The 13,960-nt window shown below is 48.0% G+C and overlaps 2 protein-coding genes across 2 annotated transcripts in view; both read left to right on the top strand.

The window, feature by feature from the left end:
- The first annotated feature begins 223 nt into the window (after positions 1–223).
- Positions 224–6,731, top strand: LOC114623093 (eppin). Its single transcript, XM_028769786.1, has 4 exons — positions 224–366; positions 2,004–2,135; positions 5,626–5,793; positions 6,414–6,731. The coding sequence occupies exons 1-4, from the start codon at positions 276–278 to the stop codon at positions 6,425–6,427; spliced, it is 405 nt and encodes a 134-aa protein (XP_028625619.1). The 5' UTR covers positions 224–275; the 3' UTR covers positions 6,428–6,731.
- Positions 6,732–9,987: 3,256 nt separating this feature from the next.
- LOC114623066 (WAP four-disulfide core domain protein 6A) overlaps positions 9,988–13,960 on the top strand; it is a 5,692-nt gene continuing 1,719 nt past the window's right edge. The window contains exons 1-2 of the mRNA XM_028769760.1: positions 9,988–10,169; positions 11,212–11,343. Of these exons, the coding sequence (XP_028625593.1) occupies positions 10,049–10,169; positions 11,212–11,343 (253 nt within the window). The 5' untranslated portion in view covers positions 9,988–10,048. The remainder of the gene's footprint in view (positions 10,170–11,211; positions 11,344–13,960) is intronic.

Genomic DNA, 13,960 nt, shown 5'->3' on the forward strand with positions numbered 1-13,960 from the left:
GAGTACACTTTGTGCACTACCCTGGTTGACCAGATGGCTGGCCCTAAGTAGTCCAAGCAGAAAGTAGAATGTTGGTTTTCTCCACAGATTTGGGCTGTGAATGTCATTAGCTGTACTTATAATCTCGAGAACTTGGTGTTCCCAGCAAGACAGTAGGTGACTGGCTTTGCTCCAGTTCTCACAGCCAAGGTACAGACTATTGAGATAATTGGTTGGGTGAAGGCAGAAGACATTTCCATGTTCAAGACTACCAGCCAGGCCAGCCCCTCTTCAGAATGAAGTTTTCCAGATTTGTGAGCATCCTCGTGCTATTTGGCTTGCTTGCAAAGGTCCAGGGACCTAGTCTAACTGACTTGCTATTTCCCAGTAAGTATTGTTTTTCTGGTGTTGTCTGGGAAAAAGGGACGTTTACTGGAAGGAAGAGATAAGGAACGACTCCTTAGGTGTGGGTCACCTTTCTGCAGCTTCTTCCTGATGTAGCTCAGGAGAGGAGAGATACTTATAAGGCTTGTGTGTTACAAATGTCCTCTGTGTTAACACAGGGACAGGAATCTGGGAAAACACCTTCAAAGTCCCTTTAAAGAGATGTCTTCCTTGGGGAAGTGGAGAAAGATTATAGTTCCAACATTAATGAGAAGACCCTTCACCTCTCAAAAGAAGCAGACAGACAGACAGACAGACAGACCACTTTGTTGGGAGACTCTGGGGTCAGAGTTGGTAGGTTGTAAAGAGTTGGTAACCAGGTGATCTTGAGCAAAATATTTAAACTCCATGTGGCCTCTCTGGAACTTGATTTCTTCATTTTAAATGCATTTTGGCCCTGCAGCTTTATGGTGAAGAAACAGGACAGAGTAAAGTGTCCCTCCTGGCAACTGCTCTGTAGGCATTCACTAACATTTGTTTGTGTTTACTATCTCATTTAATCCTTGTATGGGCTCTATGAGAGTAAGTCCTATCAAGACCCCTATTTTATTCTTTTAATTTAAAATTTTGGAATTTTAAACATTAAAATATAATTTCCCCCTTCCCTTTCCTCCCTCCAGTTCCTTTCATGTACTTGTCCCTACTCCGTCTCACAATTAGGATCTCTTTTTCTTTAATTGTTGTTGTGTATCTGTGTGTGTGTGTGTGTGTGTGTGCACGTGTCTAAATAAATAAATATAACCTGCAGTGTCCGTTTATTATTTTCTGTATGTATATTATTTCAGGGCTGACCATTTGGTATTGGATAAGCAATTAAATTAGGGGGCTTTTCCCTGGGAAAGACTGTTTCTCCTGCTCTCAGCATCCCTTAGTGGTATATTAAACTTCCCTCTTTGAAACTAGAGGACACAGAATTTAAAGAATCTGTCCACAATCACATGGCTACCAGCATTCAATCTACTAAAGATTTTTCTAAGATAATATTTTTATTAATCCTTTGAAAATTTTATACAATGTGTTTAGGATCGTGTTTATTGTCCCCAGCATGTATACTCCAGTAGAGCTAGAATTCCAAAAGCCAGCTTGCAGGTGGGGGGGGGGGGGGTGAGGGGGGAGGAATCACTGTGAAATGTCACCCTCTAGAGGAAAACAGGGACATAGCATAACTGAATAGCTAGAACAGAGGAAGCAGGCTGTAGGGGGAAGGGTCTACTCCCAGCGTCTGGAGATGGTTTGGGTTGTTAGGAGATAAACGGAATGCTCCGATGTCTAGTACATGAAGCCAAGGTGGCTGCTAAAGGTCCCACAAAGGACAGAGCAGTTCCCATGGCCAACAGGTGATTGTCTAACCTAAATGTCACCAGTGTTGAAAAGTTCTGCTCCAGTGGCTGGGGGTAGCAGGGATGGAGGGAAGAAGTTGTATGTGTGTGGAGGGGCGGGGATTGAAGAGGTTAGAGGTGGGTAGTGTCGGAAACATGAGAAAAGAGAAAGCTTCCTTCAGGGTGAGCAAACTTGAACATAAGCTTCCCTGTGCTCCCAAATCTGAAGGCCCTGAGGCTGAAAGACTGTTTCTTCCCTAGGGAGATGCCCCAGATTCAGAGAGGAGTGTGAACACAAAGAGAGGGACCTTTGTACCAGGGACAGGGACTGCCAGAAGAAAGAGAAGTGCTGTATCTTCAACTGTGGAAAAAAGTGTCTAAATCTCCAACAAGGTAATAATTCAAAGGGCTTTGGAATACCACAAGCCTTCTACCATGTCTCCTCTTCTGCCCACCTGGGCTGCCAGTGCCCCATGGCTCACCGAGGGGTGCATTCTGGGTAAGATTGCTGCATCCAAGGTCCTGTGGTTTAGTTCTGTTACAGCTCCTGGTGAGGTTGTGACAGTGATATTCTTATCCTAGCAGGTAATTATGAGCCTCAGTTTCCCCGAGTAAAAGTTAGGTGCATGGGTGGGATTGAGTCAGACTGCTTCTTGACTATTGTTCACTGCCATGGTTTTCTGAATCCCCAAGTGGCCATTGTGCTAACAAATGCTTGCATTATCGGTGACAAGCACGGTGATTTATCTTCCCAAGCTCCTGACGGCTAGGCAATTGCCTCTCTGCCTGCATGAACTGGACTCCATACTAGGAAACCTGCCCTAACATTCCAAACCAGAGCTGCAATCTCAACTCTGTTCCTGCCCCTCTGGATTCCCAAAAGGCCATCTGAGAGTCTCCATTTACTTAGAAATATTTGCTGAGCTTTTCTGGTACCCAGTTTTTAAAGTTCATTTTGCTCTAATAAAATATATTAGACAGGTTAATTATGAAGACAAAGGCTTATATAGATGAGTTTTTGAGTCTGGGACCAAACATGATGAGCAGGCACCAGCATGGATGTCATAGGAGGTGATGGGTGAGTGAGAGGAAGAGGTCACATGATCAACAGAAGTCAAGAGGGGCTAGGGCCCTGCAATCCTTTTGGAGGATATGTTCCAGGTGATCTAGAAGTCTCCCGATAAATCTCACCTCTTGAAGGTACTACAGTCTTGTGGCCCCAGAATCCAAGTCATGACCCTTGAGGGGACACACTTTACCCATATCCAAACCACGGTGTCCTTAATAGCACCTGACTTGTTTTCTGTGGTCAGGGCCACTGAGAAAGGTCTCTCGGCAACTCAACAGAGCTGAGTTCAGAATAAAAGCTAATAGTAAAACTGAGGATGGAAAGGCTCACCCGGCAAGAAAGACCTCAAAGGGAGATTCCAGGGGGACAGAGAGTGAGCATGATGCTCACTGGAAAAGGCCCTTGGCGGGTTAGGACCAAACAGTCCCAGTCTGATGGTCTAGAAGAAGGACTCTCATCTTTAAGCCTAAGAACCACGGGCTCAAAGGCAAAGAAAAAGCATGCTCTTTGGTATTTAGTGAGGACGTAGCATGACCAACATGTGTGGTCCTCTGGAGTGTGAGGATGATTGGGGGGACTGGATTCATGTTGGAGGACTTCCTGTTGGAGGACTTCCAGGAGAAGGTGATGGCTTCAACTGGAGACAAGGGTCAGAGAAGGGAAGAGTGGGTGGCAGCTGAAAGTATTGGGGATCATGGGACATGACAGTGGAGCAAACGTGACAGCCAGGTACATGCCAGGGGTCTGACACCACACTTCAGAAATCTGAGTCTCCGGTTCAGTTTTTAAGCATCTTCTTAAAATCTTAACCAAATTAATAATTTTTTTCTATGGGCTTCCACTTCTTCACATGATGCTAAAGGGCCCTGGAGCACATCTTACTTCCCCTTTAATACCCCAAAAAACTCAGTCGTATGCTAGGCATCAGAATCCCAAAAGGAAACCAGACATAATCCCTGCACGCTGGAGAGTCACAGTCCCAGGGACAAGACTTGGAGGCATTTTTTTTTCTTAAATAATAAATGAACACAGAAGCTTCAGAAACAAGATGGGGAAACGCAGGCTGGATTCAGGCCACTGCCACGGTGTGGGATATGGAGTGGAGTTAAGAGAGGAACTGATTTTTGAGAAAGATTTTGAAGGAAGAATAAACATTCTGCTAGCACGCAATGGCGCATGTGCAAAGGCATGGAGGCGCAGTGGAGCGGGCTGTGCTGAGCTGAAAGTCACCACGGTGTGGCGCTTAAAGAGACCCCACAGCACAAGAGGCCAGGGTCAGGCAGAGGAGCCAGACAGGGAAGGACCTTGTGATGAAGCTGAGATCTTACATGCGGATGACATGATAGCCTCATGTCCGGATCCATTAGATCCTCCTCCCTGGCGGACCAATGGCGGATTTGGTGGGAGGAGCCAAGGATGACGGCAGGAGGATGAATTGGAGGCTGCCTCAATAACCTAGGTGTGAGACTCAGGCTGGAAAAGCCTGGCAGAGAGATGGGCTGCGAGGAGGGGGAAAGCCACTGCTGTGGTGACTTAAGGTCATGGAGCTTGTAGGCCAGCTGGATCCTGTGTGGGTTTGTGAGCATCACTCGCAACATAAAGCGGTAGCAATGTGTTGTCGGGCAGCTTTGTAGGCTGTAAGAATGAGGTTAAGGTGCCAGTGCGGTCTCTTCTCAGGATTGTGAGAGCCTTTAAAAATATTTGTGTTAGTGTGTGTGTGTGTGTGTGTGTGTGTGTGTGTGTGTGTGTGTGAGAGAGAGAGAGAGAGAGAGAGAGAGAGAGAGGGAGTTAGGGAGGTTAGAGGAGAACTTAGACTCAATTCTCTTCTTCCACCTTTGCCTGGGCTGGGACTGGACTCAAGTCGGCTCAGTTACACAGTGTCTATCTGTTGAGCTATCTCTCTGGCTCATGAGTGAGAACTTTATTACACAGTTCTCTATTAATATCTGGTGGCTTGCTGGCAGTCTTTGCATTTCTTAGCTTCTGATCTCTGCCTTCAAGTCCACATGGCATCCTCCCTGTGTGTGTATCTCACGGAGATACCCATTTACCCCTTTTTTTCAGAATCAGCTGTATTAGATTAGAGGCCTTCGGTGCTCCAATATGCAACCATCTTAATGGACTACATTTACAGACTGAAGATACAGTTCAATAACAGAGGGCTTGCCTAGCAGGCATGAGGCCCCCTGTCCATCTTTAGTACCCCTAGAACCAAGGCAGAAGAGTGTCCTCTGTGTGTTAATTCCTTTTACCCTTGCTATGACAGAATACTCAAGAGAAACAACGTGGGTATGTACAAAAGGTTTCTTATGACCTGTGGTTTTAAGAAGCCTTTGTACACCACTGTGAAAACAGCATGGTGGAGTTCATGGTGGCAAACTCGTGGTGGGAACTCTTCAAATGGCTTCAGCAGGGAGCTTCCTTCCGGAGCCAGGGTTATGCTATATAAACTTAGAGTCCTCTCCTACTGACGAACTTCCTCCAGACAGGCTCTGCTTCCTAACAGGTCCCACAGCCCTGAAAATGTCATCCCCAGCTGGTGACAAGTATTCAAAATGTAAGCCTGTGGGGGACATTACATGTTCAAACCATAACCACCCGTGAGAATCCTACCTCCAGGGACGCAGATATCCACCGTAGCATCTTCTAGCAAGTACACACAATGTTTGGGGTGTTGAACCTCTGGAGGGTGAGGGGGGAAAAAGAGTCTGGGGAAAAAAACCTACACTTATGGTGGCTCTCAGGGGAAGGAAAGGCATTGTTTTGTTTCGGGTTGCGCACTCTTGAATTCTCAACTCTGGGATCCCTCTGCAGATATCTGCAGCCTGCCAAAAGACTCCGGCTACTGCATGGCTTACTTTCCTCGTTGGTGGTATAATAAAGAAAATAGCACGTGCCAACTCTTCATCTATGGTGGTTGCCAAGGAAACAATAACAACTTCCAGTCCCAAAGTATATGCCAGAATGCCTGCGGGAAAAAAAGTGAGTCTTAGGATCGACACCCCCCCACCCCCGGCCCCGTGCACACCCCGCGCATGCGCGCGACCTTCCACCACCACCCCCCCGCCCCCAACTGCATCTAACAGCTGTCCCGGGAAATGTGGGTGTGGGTTGTCCTGTCCCAAGGCAGCTGTGTCTTTCTCAGACCTGACAGAGCTACATCTGATCAGGAGGAGAGGCAGGACCTCCTGGAAACTGAAGCTGGGAAGATCCGGGGAAGTTAGCAAACAAGAATGGATTTAGGAGGCGTGAAGGGGGGTGTAAAAGGGTCCCCAAGACAGACCGCAAAATGATCAAAGGGTGTCCAGCCCCACCCAGGCACTCCTTCCAAGGAGCCATCCCAAGCCACCAGCTTCTTCACTTCCTTTTGCCGGCAAGCATCCATGTCTCTTTGAAAAAACAGACTTTCGTTTTGAGTGAGCATATACAACAAGAAGTTTCACTATAGTTGTATGCCTTGCGCCCATGTAACTCAACTCCCATTGACAAACCCCACTTTGAGTCTCCTTCTACGATAAGATGGAGACACATAACTCCAGGCTCCAGGAATAAGCCGAGCCCAGGATGTTCAGCTCCGTCTTTCATTTCTGCATTCTCCACAGGCAATCTCACCTGAACAGAGGATACACTCAGGAAGTCATCAGGATTTGGCTTCTGCTCCAAGCCCTGTGTACCTGCTGGATGCTCCAGACTGGCTTCTGAGGACCACTTTGAGCACTACAAGGCCCTGTGTCTTCCCAGTGATTGGATCCTAGGATGCCTCCCCATCCCACCATGCCAGCTGCTATTCACACCTCCGCTTAGGGTCCCCATCACTAGCTCGGCCTCAGCTACTCAGCGTCACCGTCAAAAGCTCCCAGTTTATTCCCATGTAGCTCTCAGCTTGGTTTTGGTTCAGTAAAGTATTTGGCGTCACCCTGTGTCTGTGAGACTGAGTAGTCACCACGTCACCAGTGCAGGGAGAGTGAAGCCTCTGGTGACGTCAATCAAGGACATGTGTGCGGAAATGTCCTTGAAACCTGGGAAGCCCAGGGAATATTTTTCTCCTCCGTCTGAGACTTGTGAGCAGTGCCTTGCTTTGGATGCCCCAGAGACTGACTCTGGGAGAAAGGAAAGGGTTCAAGTGGCTTTTCTTGGGAAATCCTCCAAGACACACAGGGTGCAGACTGTGGTAAGTGGTTTGCTGGTTGGGGTAGGGGTAGTGGGTAGCATGTAGCAGGGACTGCTGTTGCCACACCTCACCATCCTTGATTCTCACTAGGTTTCACTTGCAACAGCAAGAATGTATTCCAGCAAACCCTCTCCCCCTTTTTTAAACCTGTTTTTCTTTTTTATTGCAGTGGCTTCTGAGTTAGTTACTACTGGGATATTGTAACATATTCCCACCAATAAAACATGTCTCTGAGTTTTCTTTATCCATGTCCGGTGACAGGAAAGACACTGTTCCAGGGCTTCCTATCCTCCCTGGATGCTTGAGATATTAAGCCCACCTCGGCCCAGAATGTTCCACATTCAAGCTGAGTAGGCGCCAAGTGACCAAAAAACCAGGGTGAAATTCTAACGTGTAGCAGGATGTTATTCAGCCACAAAAACCAGGAACCAGCACAGTGTTCTGCTGTAGATGAACGTATGTTGGCATCTGAGAACATGGCTAAGGGAGTAAAGAGCTTGCCACACAGGCGTGAGGACCTGAGTTCAAATCCCCAGAACCCATGTAAAGCCAGGCAAGGTAGCTCATACCTGTAATTACAGTGCTCCTACATTGAAATGGGAAGAAAAAAAAAAAAAAGAAGACTCCCCACAAGCTTTTTGTCAGGTAGCCTGGGGGATACTGAAGAGTATGGTGTGGGAATGGAGATGGGGTCAAAGAGACTCCACCTCAAACAAGGTAGAAGAGGAGAAACCATATCAGAGATGGTCCTCTGATTTCCACATGTGGGCTATGGAAACCTCACCACACACACACGCACACACACACACACACACACACTGTACTGTATAATTCCATTTGCATGAAATATAATGTTGAGTGTGGTAGCTCAGACTGCAATCACACACAGTCAGGAAGCAGAGGCAGGAGGATTACAGGTTAAAGGGCTGCATGGGCAAGTTATTGAAACCCTGTGTCAATTCTTTAAAAAAAAAGGGGGGGGGGGTGGGGGGGCAAGGGCTAGAGTTGTAGCTAGGAGGTACAGCATGTGAGTGAAGCCCAGGACTGAACTCATCACCGGCAAAGAAAAAGACAGCAGGAAAGTCTGTAAGATGTGATGCAGTCTCAGGGGCGGGAGCAGATTGGAGGCTAGGAAGTGACTGCTCATGAGACAGGGTTTGCAGCTGGAGAGAAAACCATTTCCGAACTAGTAGATATGACACACAGTCTGGGTTGGTTTGTTGTTGTTTGGTATGGTTTGTTTTGTTTGTTTATTTACCTACTTGCTTGCTTTCTTTTGAGACAGGGTTTCTCTGTATAACTCACTTTGTAGACCAGGCTATCCTTAAACTGAGAGAGATCTGTCTACCTCTGCCTCCTGAGTGTTGAGATTAAAGGCATGCACCACCACAACCGGCAATGACGCACAGTCCTGTGAATGTACTAAGACAGATTCCATATTCTTGACCTGAAAGTGGTTGATCTTATCTGGTGACATTCTAGCACAGTTTGTCAAAGCAGACACCATGGAACCATCTCTTGCAGTTGCAGATGAAATCCTGGATATATCAAATAGGTGTGGCTGCTGACAGCAGTCCCTGCCTCAGTTTACCCTTGGATGGCTCACATTGGGTCCACACTGCAGTCTCTCCCTCACTAATGCTTCAGGATTTAACTTGAGGGAATATTCCAGAGCAATGAGAGAGCCACTTTTGTCCCTCCTGCAGCTGACTGAACCATTGCTTCTTGTGGACCCTGCTAACCTGCCCTTGGGACAGAGGCTCTCAGCTTCTCTTGCTCTCCTGCCTTAGAGGTGCCATCTCCTGGCCCAGTTCTCACTGGGAATGGTGAGGTCATGCACACCTGACAGTCTTTACACTTGGGTGGTGACTAAAGATAATGTCTGAGCCAAAGACAAGAGAAGGAACATCCACAGGGAGTTGAAGGGGAAGGATAAAGAGACCCAGGCAGAGAGACATTGAAAAGGAGAAAAAGGAGGCACAGGGTCAAAGCCACAGATAATTAGCCCAGAGATGAGAAAAATCAGCGACCAGGACAGTACACAGCTCAATCTGTCTTTGCTTGCCCAGCACACGTGAAGAACTGATTCCACCTCCAGCCCCACAAACACTGGGTGAGGTGATGCAGACCTGCGATCCCAGTGCTGCGGGGGTGAATGCAGACGGATCAGTAACTTCTACTACACAGCAAGTTTGAAACCAGCCCGGGTGAGATGAGATCTTGTCTCAAGAAAAAGAGGGGAGAGAGAGAGAAGGGGTGAGGATGGAAGGAAGGAAAGATGAAACAAAAGGAGGAATGGGGGGAGAGTTGGAGAGCAGAAACAGAAAAGTGAGTGAGAATTTGGCATGAAGGGGAAAGATGAAATTACAAAGAGGTGACTCGGGTACAGTGGGTGGGGAATTGTGGTTGTCAACTGGACATAACTGGGAAGAGGTCCCCTCAGTTAAATAGCTGCCTCCAGGTTGGCCTGTGGACATGTCTATGGGGTATTTTCTGGATTTTTTAATTGATGGTGGAAGTCCTAGCCCATGGTGAGCAGTGCCACCACGGATCACGGGATCCTGGGTTGTGTAAGAAAAGCGGCTGAGCAAGCCAGCGGAAGCCAGCAGTAAGGAGTATTCTCCCAAGGTCCCTGCTTCAGATCCCACGTCCAAGTCATACCTTGGCTTCCTTCCATGATGGGCTGGAATAAACCCTTTCCTCCCTAAGTTGCTTTTAGTTAGTGTTTTATCTCAGCAGCAGAAAAGCAACCCCGAAAACTTCCGATCTCCAATTTACCCCAGGGAAAAGTAAGATCCTGGAATTCATATAACTTTTGAAAAGATTCTAGAAGACTTGAAGCAAGTACACCCATCTCCTTAGTAGGCCAGAGAGCCAGAGAATCTCAGCATGCAGAGGCCCAGACCAGCATGCCAGATCCCTTTCCCCCACAGTTTGCACTGTGGGTACACCACGCACTGATGGCATCTGGAGAGGGAATGTAGCTGGCTCTTGTCCAGAGTTGCTTCCTGGACTGCTGGGGCATGCAGCAGAAGCTGGAGCCACTGACCAGCTCCTCCTGGTTTAATGCCTCTAAACGGGCGACGGCTTCCTAAAATGAGACTCTGGGGACTTCTGCCTTTCCTGATCCCCTTCATCTTCCTGTGGAGTATCTGGAAAGCTGAGCCGGCAGAGGGGTTCTTTATCAGTAAGTACTGAGTCCAGTTCTTAGCATGGAGAGAAGAAACTTGTTGAGGTTAGAACCTCACTCCACGCTGCAGGTGACAGTGTCTCTCCCACCTCAGCCCCAGGCCCTGCATCGGGGTGATGTTTAGAGTCAGTGGAAAGACAGCCTGGCTGAACACAGCTCCCCAGTCTGTGGTGGTTGGCTCTCCACCATTATAAAGAATTCTTCACGGAAGTGCTGGGACTTGTGCACATTAAATGGACCTGGGGATTAAATAGCCAAAGGGATTTCCACTGAAGGCCCAGCCTCTTCCTAGCACCACCCCATCAGCTCCCAAACCTGCCCACTGCAGCTCCCCAAAGCTTTCCTGTATCACAGAGGCCCTTCCCTGTGTGCTAAAGAGCAGCTCCCAGGAGTCCCTTAGGAGGATGCATGGAGATTCGAGCACTAGAAGGAGGTGGTGGAAAGTGGATGCTTAGGAGATCACGTGACAGGCGCGAATTCTGGCTCCACTCCTCAGGAGCTGTGTGACTCTGCACAAGTCCAGGTAGCCTCCCCATGCTCTGGGTCCTCTGTTCTGTGTGTGCAACACTGACCAGGCCCACTCATAACTGTGTAGTGGGGAATGAGAAGAATGGCCAAGTGTCCTGGAAGTACTTCTTCAGTATGACTCACTGTGTCCCGGAAGTACTTCATCAGTGTGAATTACTGTTCATTTAACCCAGACACCTTGTTCAAACTTTGTCCCATTAGCCTTCAAGACAACAATCTAGGCAAACAGTGAGAGCTATAGGAGCCTACGAAGGACAAAGCTCAGAACAATTCCAAAGGGGTGGGTCTCTCTGGGGAAAAAGGGATAGAGAAGGTCCTGAGAGTAGATGCTGAGTCATTACAGTTGGAGATGTGACCAGTGTTGTGAATCCCGAGCTGCTGAGGGTTCCCCTCCTAGTGACAGGTGAGGGGCAAACAAGCTTCCTGAGCTCTGCTGGGGTCCCCTGGGACTGGGAAGGAGGAACAATGTCTCCTTCAGCCCCTCACAGGACCACATCTTCTCCTCCCGTAGGATCATGTCCAAGAGTCAGAGTGAAGTGTGAGGTTGAAGAAAGAAATGAGTGCACGAGGCACCGGCAGTGTCCGAACAAGAAGAGATGCTGCCTGTTCAGCTGCGGGAAGAAATGCATGGACCTCAAGCAAGGTACCTCTCTGGTGCCTGACAGCCCCGCCTTCCTCCCCTCACATTGTCCCGCCCTCTCCTGAGTGACTGAAATCTAGAACTTCACAAATATGTCTCTGGCATCCTCTGCTTGATGCAACTCTTGTAGGAGCTGGACAGGGACACCTCTCCCTGTGCTGTAATGGTTTTCCTCTAGCTCAGCAAACGATGGGATCGGTGGTGTGTTTCCTCTCTCAACCTTATTTTTCCTTCTTTTTTTTCTGTTTTTATTGGATATTTATTTACATTTCAGATGTTGTCCCCTTTTCCCATTTCCCTTCCCTAGAACCCCCTATCGCATCTCCCTCCTCCTTTTGCTTTTATACCATTTTAATTACATGCAACTATTAAGGTCAGTTCTAGGTTGAGGGTCTAGCAATACAATAGTTACAAATAGTCAAGGAACAAGTAAGTCAAAAACCACAAATAGTCAAAGAACGAGCAAGGCAATAAACAAAGTCCCGTGATCACTTGTGTGATCACTCTTCCTAAGGGGTTATCAGGATGACCAAAATATCTGAGCCTACTTCCCTGTCCTAGCCCAAAGTCATTTTCATGTCTGAAGCCTTCTTCCTTTTTCTAGCCTAAGATTTAGATTCCTGTCTGAAATTACTTCTTTGTTCTAGCCTAATGTCAGATTCCTGCCTGAAGCCCACTTTCTTGTCCTTGGTCCATGTCAGATTCTTGGCAAGCAGCCTCAAAGATTCTCTGCCTCTTCTCCTTTTTTATTTCATTAACAAGACTGAGCTTGTCTTAGGTCATTCTGACAAGAATGCCTACCTTTCCCATCATGGAATATGCATTACCCAAAGCAATGCACTTCTGTCTTAGTTAGTAAGACTCTGTGCAGAATCTTACCCGTTCTTGGCTTCCCAGCCTGCTAAATTAATAATTCTGTCTGGAGGTCACTTTTCCTTCTTAACATGGATGTAGGTACTGGATCATGTGATTTCTTGGCTGCTCTGTGGTGCTGCTCTGAGATACCCAGTAGCTATGAAAGACTTGAACACTAACAGTGTGTCTGGCTGTAGGATAGCATGGGGCAGGTGTGTGTAACATGGGGCAGGTGTGGGTGTAACATGGGGCAGGTGTGAGTGTAACATGGGGAAGGTGTGGGTGTGTAACATGGGGCAGATGTGGGTGTAACATGGGGCAGTTGTGTGTGTAGCATGGGGCAGGTGTAGGTATAACATGGGGCAGGTGTGTGTGTACCATGGGGCAGGTGTGGAGTCCCCTGGCTTGTTTGTCCAGGCCTCTGTCCTCTCCATCACTTCTGGCCTCCTATACTCAGCTCTCTCTGTCACAGCTTTGAATCTTACAAACGACCATCAAAATTATTCCACCAATGTCACCAGTCAAGAGATACTTGGGGTGCTCCTGACAGCCCTGAGGGCTCTACCTGCTCACCATGACCAGGAAAGCTTTCCTTGGGAAAGGCATCTAGGCCTTGGAAACTGAAGGATGGGTAGTATGCACACAGATACGGGGAGGAGTAGCTTGACAGACACTGGCAAGTGCTCATGGGAAGGCCCTGGGTTAGGAGACATGATCAGGCCTGGCAATGCTGGCAAGTGGAGAAGGTGAAGCTGGACATGGGAGGGAGCTTTCAGGGCTCTCCTTGATCCTCCCTGTGATGCAAGCCCTGGCTGGGTTGAATGAAGGAATCACTGGGAGGCTAGACTGATCTCAACCTTGACATCCTCCTGCCTCAGTGACATCCACTTTACCTCTCCAAGCCTCATGTTCCCTAACCGCAGAATGAGAACAGTAAGAGCTCTGCCCCAAGAGGAACTGTCAGCATATAGGAATGCTAAACCCCATGGCCAGCACTTTAATAGCTAAACTTGTAGGTTTGTCGTGGTATTTAATAGTATGGAAATCAGCTGTCAATTAAATGCTTAAGTTTGGGATCTTTCTTTTTTCCTAAGAACATTCCTGAAACATTTATTCCTTGCCAAATGAAAAGCTCAGAAGGGTAAGGCTTCATGTTCTGAAGACATCAGAAAATATGAACAAACCCAGGGTAAATCTACATCCCAGACATTAAAAAGCACGCATGAAAATCATGGGGTAGAGAGTGGGCCCAGGAGGCATCAGAAAGGCACTGACACCCAGGAGTGTTTTCATATTGGAGCGACTTCTTCCATAGAGCTCAGGGCATCCTTGAAATTACTGCAATCCTCCTGCCTCAGCTTCCCAAGTGCTGGGATGTCAGGCAAATGCCACCATGGCTGGCTAGGGAAAGAGCTTTGAGGAATAAATAGCAATGTGTCTTTTAACAAGAGCAGCTCAGGCATTGAGCAGGTATGAAGGCATGGAGAAAGGAGGCCATGGAGAAAGGAGGCCATGGAGACAGGAGGCCATGGAGACGGGAGGCCATGGAGACAGGAGGACATGGAGATGGGAGGCCATGGAGACGGGAGGCCATGGAGACGGGAGGCCATGGAGACGGGAGGCCATGGAGACAGGAGGCCATGGAGACAGGAGGACATGGAGACAGGAGGTTATGGAGATGGGAGGCCATGCAGACAGGAGGACATGGATACAGGAGGCCATGGAGACAGGAGGCCATGCAGACGAGAAGCCATGGAGACAGGAG

This window comes from Grammomys surdaster, unplaced genomic scaffold (genome assembly GCF_004785775.1).
Source record: "Grammomys surdaster isolate TR1022 unplaced genomic scaffold, NIH_TR_1.0 193, whole genome shotgun sequence".
NCBI lineage: Eukaryota > Metazoa > Chordata > Mammalia > Rodentia > Muridae > Grammomys > Grammomys surdaster.